The 6,290-nt window shown below is 38.6% G+C and overlaps 1 protein-coding gene across 1 annotated transcript; it reads right to left on the bottom strand.

Moving 5' to 3' along the window:
* Positions 1-3,996: 3,996 nt before the first annotated feature.
* Positions 3,997-5,745, bottom strand: LOC120303879 (olfactory receptor 10A4-like). The gene is made up of 2 exons (XM_039333759.1): positions 5,703-5,745; positions 3,997-4,958 (listed from the first exon to the last, which is right to left on the bottom strand). The coding sequence occupies exon 2, from the start codon at positions 4,948-4,950 to the stop codon at positions 3,997-3,999; it is 954 nt and encodes a 317-aa protein (XP_039189693.1). The 5' UTR covers positions 4,951-4,958; positions 5,703-5,745.
* Positions 5,746-6,290: the final 545 nt, after the last annotated feature.

The following is a 6,290-nucleotide window of genomic DNA, read 5'->3' as shown; positions in this document are numbered from 1 at the left end:
ACTTATCCTTCTTTAACTTAAGGCCTGCTTTTCAAAAACGAAGCAAGACAGCCCTTAATCTCTCTGCTAAATTTTGAGATGATTCCCCAGCAATGAGGACATCATCAAAGTAGGGACAGACCTCAGGAATACCTCGAAATGTGCTTTCCATGACACTTTGGAATATGCCAGGGGCTACATTTACCCCAAATTGTAGTCTCTTGACCTTGAAGGCACCCCTGTGAGTTACAATAGTCTGGGCCTCAGCAGCTGCCTCATCAACAGGTAGCTGTTGATAGGCCTGTGCCAGGTCAAGTTTCGCAAAAAATTGCCCCCCCCCCTTGAAGAAGGCCAGGATGTGGTTTACAACAGGGACTGATTAAGCGTGCTGTTGCAATGCCTTATTCAGTGTACACTTGTAGTCTGCACATATACGTATGTCCCCATTAGCCTTTAGAGGCATTACTATGGGGGTTTCCCATGGACTAGAATCTACAGGTTCTAAAATGCCCTGCTGGAGCAGTTTGTCCAGCTCAGCATCAATCTTGCCTTTGAGGGCAAAAGGTACCCTCCTAGGCTTAACCCTGATGAGCGTGATGTTTGGGTCTAACCGTAGTGAAATTGGGGGCCCCTTGTAGGATTCTAACTCTGAACTAAACACGTCTGCAAATTATTTGCAGACTTCTGCAAGGCCTAACGTTTGCAAATGGTGCAGCCCAGTGACCTGGATTCCCAGGGCCTCGAACCAATCGAGTCCAATAAGATTCGTGCGTTCACCCCCACTGACCCTGGAGCTCCGCAGAAGCTCCAGGGTCAGTGCTGCTTTCCAGCTGGAGCCTGGCGCTGATCGTGGCGCTTCTGCTGAACCCTGACAGCCCTGCAGCTCCAGCTGTCTCTCGCTCAGGCTTGTGTGGTGCTGCCACCAGTTCAGCTCATTCCTGTCCCCCACTACCACATTTCTAGGATGGTCGCGTACCTCCTGCCAGGTGCCAATGTACCACAGGTGGTACCCATACCACAGGTTGAAAAGCCTTGGATTAGATGACCTCCAAGGTCCTTTCCAACTTTATTACTATTATGATTATTATGATTATTATTATTAAATATTGCTTTTAATCATTTAAAAGAATTGATTTGATTTCAAAGAACTTTGCAAATCAAATTTCAGAGCTGGATATTTTGCCTAAATCTTTTTCAGATCATAATCCTGACTGAATCCATAATTTAGTCTCTCCTGGATCGAGGAAAGTCCTACTAGGCAAAGTAGCTTGAAATACAGGCCTCCAGAGTTCTCCACCAGGTCATGTTCAATCGGAAATCAGTGAAAAAAGTTTTAAACAGAAGTTTAAGGTCTAAAAAATATATTTTGAAATAAACAGCAAAAGGGCAGTTAGGATGTTGATTTGGAAAGTTCTCAGCCCTCTCTCTGACCCGTGCACTATACACATCCCCAATGGAAGGCAGACTAATTGTAAAAGTATTTTTCTGTAGACCTAACTATCTGTAGAAGTCTCTACCTGTCTCATTTGGTTGCTGTACCAAACCTAACAGTTATAGATGAACAAATCACAGACTCAATAATTGTAGAATTGTATGTGCAGCTCCTTGAGCATTCTGAACTTTCTGTTCTGATGCAGGAAGAACATTCTTTGTTATTTATTTATTTATTTATGAGACTTATATACCGCTTTAAGTGCAAGCACTCTCTAAGCGGTGTACACCAGTAAGCAATGTATATATATATTTACATTGCCCCCAACAATCTGGGTCCTCATTTTACCTACCCCGGAAGGATGGAAGGCTGAGTCAACCTTGAGCCGGTGAGATTTGAACCGCTGACCTGCTGAACAGTCAGCTAAAGTGGCCTGCAGTACTGCACTCTAACTGCTGCGCCACCTCGGCCTTTTTAATGATGGTTCTAGTGTTAGTTGTCCATTTCAAATTCTAGGAGATTATAGAACCTGAAGGAATCTCCAGTTGATTGAATATTTGGTAAAATATTTTATCTACTGGTTACTGTATTTGGTAGATTATTTTATCTATAGTTGATAGTACTGTTGGAAAAGCATTAGAGTATACCATTTATAAATGGTAATAAAGTGAATAGATGTAAGTAAGGGAGAAAGAATCTCCACAAGAACAATATTGAAAAACTCTGGATGTTCTTCTAGGTACAGTAGTGGCCACATTTGTGGAAACCTTTTAGGGAAAGTGTACAGTAGAAATGCCACCTTTGGTTAAGTTTCCACCAATTTTTCTTCTAATTTCTTTATAACTGTAGCCTTGTTCACTTAATAATACTATTTTACATTGCTTACTGGGCAACCAGTCAACTCTTTGCACCATTACTTTAATTTTATTATGTTTTACAAGCTCATTAAATGAAAGAACACAAAAAAACCCAACCAACTTGATAGCGATCACATAACACACTGACAAATGTCCTCCTCTCAGCCTCAATACATGACTTCAATAACTGAATCCTATTGTACTGTGATCTGATTGGCTAATTGCCAAAACAAGATGATACCTGATTGGCTCTCTAAACACTCGTGCTCATTGGCTACAATCAGATGAAGGAAAGCTACCTGATATCAACCTAAGCAAGTTGTGCTTCCTTTTTCTGATTATTTGGCTGTAACTTTTCATAGAATACAGTACAGATAGTTGAACAAACTTTGTTGCATTACATTCTTGATTAAATTATCTTTCCATTGATATATAATTTTATGGTACTACTCCAAAAAAGTGGTGTTATTAGCCATCAAACCTCAAAAATACACTTTTCCCAAAAGGTTTCCACAATTTTGGCCACTACTGTATATCTGAGTTCCTACACTTACCCGTTTGTGTTGAGATCCTCTCTCATACAATCATAACAACCAATTTGTTCCCCCTGTTGTATATACTTGTTCTGTCCAGGATGGCAGATTTTGGCACCATCTGTTAATATTGCCCAGAAAAAAAGAGTCTGTAGAATAAGAAACTGCTTTGTTCTCTCTATTCTTTTCTCACTGCTGAATTACATTGCATTACATATGTTTGAAACTGATATAGCTTAGAAATTATGAATTATGAATCAGGGTATTAACATCTTAGAGAGATTTCTGATACCCCAATCTTATGCTGTTCATAACTACAGTATTTCTCTACTGCAGCAAATATTTCCGTCTTTGCTATCAATTCAAGAAACAGATTAGGATGGAGCAGTAAGTCCTTCTTTATCTATATAGCTCTTTCTGGCCTTTTTAACCTACAGTTGCTTTAATGAGTGATAATTTATGATAACACAGGTAAAACACTCGTTTCAATTACATAAAATTAAGCTTCACAGATTTCTCCTATTGAATCAAAATTCATCCAAGCACTCTCCTAAAAGCAACAGTCCCCAAAGAGTAAAGAATATACAGATATTAGAGATGCCTCCATCTAGCTATTTCTTATTCTTGCAATAGGGAATTCATTATCTAATCATTGCTTCTCCTTTTAAAAATCTCTGAATGGCAGAATCAGAGAGGATCTCAGCATCAATGGATGGTTCTTGCAATGGACCTGTATGGTCTCAAACGTCTTGCAGTCCTTCTGACTTAAACACTACCTCCTTTTTCCTTTCACCCTCCTTTTCTCTACATTCCTTGAGCTGTCTGGCAGCCTTCCTTCTAAAGCAGGGGTTTCAAACTGCCAGCCCATGGGCTGGATGCATCATCCGGAAGCCGGGCCCATCCCATTGCCGGCAATGGCAAAATCGGCCCGATACGTTGCATGACGTCACGTGATGTCACGAGTTTGACACCCCTGTTCTAAAGAAAAGGATAATGAATCCTTTATTTGCATACTGCCAGAATAATAAACTTAAATTTCCTGTCAGGGTCCTCTCCTTATTTTAAATAAATCTATTCCTAGCTCCAGAATTAAGAAGAACACCAGCTCTGGTATCTTCTAAGATTTATTCTATCCATAAACATTGGACAATCATAATCTGATGAGGTGATAAAACCAATTGATACAATTCATTTATTACCTCCGGAAGATCTGTTTCTTTCTTACTGATTTCATGAAAGCAGCTTTTATCTCTTTATTCCTCAAGCTGTAAATGATGGGGTTCAGGCTTGGGGTCACCACTGTGTAGAGCAGAGCAAGGATCCTGTCACTGTCCTCAGAATATGCCCAGTTTGGACGAATATAAGTAAAAATGATAGTTCCGTAGAAAATGCAAACAACAATGAGATGTGAAGAACAAGTGGAAAATGCTTTGTGCCTACTCTTGGCCACTGGCATCAGGAGAATAGTGGAGATGATGAGGATGTAGGAATAAAGGATGAGCAAGAACAGTATCAAGTCAGCCAACACTGTTAATGTAGAAATGGCCATTTCAATTTCATAGGTATTGGTAGATGCTAGCCTGAGAACTGGAATAAGATCACAGAAGAAATGGCTGATTGCCTTTGACCCACAGAAGGGAAGGGTGAAGATTAAAACAGAGAGCCCCAAACCCACAAAAACACCCCAGGCCCATGACGCAGCGGCAAGCATAGCACATTTCCTGTAGTTCATGATATATGGGTATTGCAAAGGTTTGCAAATGGCAACATAGCGGTCATAGGCCATGACACAAAGAAGACAACATTCAGTGACACTAAAGAGAAGGAAGAAGTACATCTGACATCCACAGCCCCAAAAGGATATAGTCTGCTTCTCTGATAATAAGTTCACTAGCATCTTTGGGCTGATGGAGGAGGTGTAGCCAATTTCCAAAAAGGACAAGTTCCAGAGGAAGAAGTACATTGGGGTGTGAAGTGTGGGACTGACAATGGTGAGCAGTAAAACCAAACTGTTGCCTATTAAGGCTATGAGGTAGAATATTAGAATGAGGGAAAACAGAAGTTCCTGTCTAGTCTTGAAATCTGAGAAGCCCAACAGGACAATTTCACTGAGACAGGAGTGGTTGTCTATTTTCACAGTATTATCCATACTGAAACCTGGGAACAAAAGAGGAATGTTAAATAAAGAATTAAAGAATTATTCATGATTATTAAACAAGACTTCCCACACTACAGACTTACTGTATGTTCTGCATGTTTACTGAGAAGTAGTCAATTGGATCAAATATTTGGAAAAGGGGCAGGAAGACTTCAATTTTAATTTAGTGTCCTATGCATTTTGCACTTGACTATGTCATATTAATCAACTATTCAAGAAAACTATCTCACTACTCTAAACTTTCAATGTTTGTTTGTTATTTATTTATTATTATTTATTATTATTTAGTATTTATATATGGTCCTCTTATGTTTAGAACATGTATTTTATTTCTTATTTGTCTGTTTACTATTTCAGAGAATCTATTCCTTGTAAGAATTCAGTGATAATTATCTCTCTTGTTACTGGTTTCCTTTAAATTAAACAATTTTCATAATTTACCCTGAGACTCTGACTGCCAGTTTGAAAATCATCAGGTGGCTGGTAGATTGCAGAGCTAAAAGAATGATTTAAGATGAAAGTAGTTCAATTTCCCATTAAACTCAATTTGTTTTTTATTGCTCATCATCAATTATCATCTATTCCTATTACATGTAGAATGTCCCTTTCCATCTAAAGAGGACATCAAAATTTCATATATCATCTCTCCTAAGATCAAAAGAATTAAACGCTAATGCATGTGAAAAAATTGAAAATAAAACTCTGATAGCATTCCATGCAACATCATTTAAAAAATAAATTACCTGTCTTCAATATGCACAAGGTTAGGAATCCAACCACGAAGCATTACCTTTGGAAAATTATGACATATTGATCTTACTTTGTGAATGGCTTTTTGATGATGTCAAATTGATGAGATATTTCTTCTTACAGAAAACTAAAAGTGCTACAGTATTCATTGGCAATTTGAGGTTTTTTAAAGATTCTTCTGCCATACTTTATGCAATCTCTCCTCTGAAAATATATATATAAAGGGAACAGAAATGTATAGCATCCTATACGTTTGTGTTCCCTTTATTTTTGTGAGCAGTATATATATATATATATATTTCATAGTATTGAGGCTGATTACATCAGCCAACATTCTCATCTCTGGAGGACCCTCTGGATTCCTTGAGGAATTGAAACTCCAGCAAGACTAGGGAACTATTTCTTTAACAAGATCACAAGACAGAAGCCCAATGATTCATTTTGGGGATTTGGTAAATGAATGCTAGAGGGCAATCTAGATCTGGAGAAAAGCATTCCTCACCACAGAATTAACAACCCTACTGGTGTCAGAAGCTGGATATTTTCACATCCAATTTCCACAATACTGTCACCATTTGCCA

Source organism: Crotalus tigris, unplaced genomic scaffold (assembly GCF_016545835.1).
Source record: "Crotalus tigris isolate CLP2741 ecotype Arizona unplaced genomic scaffold, ASM1654583v1 scf7180000024507.143522434:302558, whole genome shotgun sequence".
NCBI classification, from domain to species: Eukaryota; Metazoa; Chordata; class Lepidosauria; order Squamata; family Viperidae; genus Crotalus; species Crotalus tigris.
Note: the sequence above shows the minus strand (reverse complement) of the source record. Positions and strands in the feature narration are given on the sequence as shown.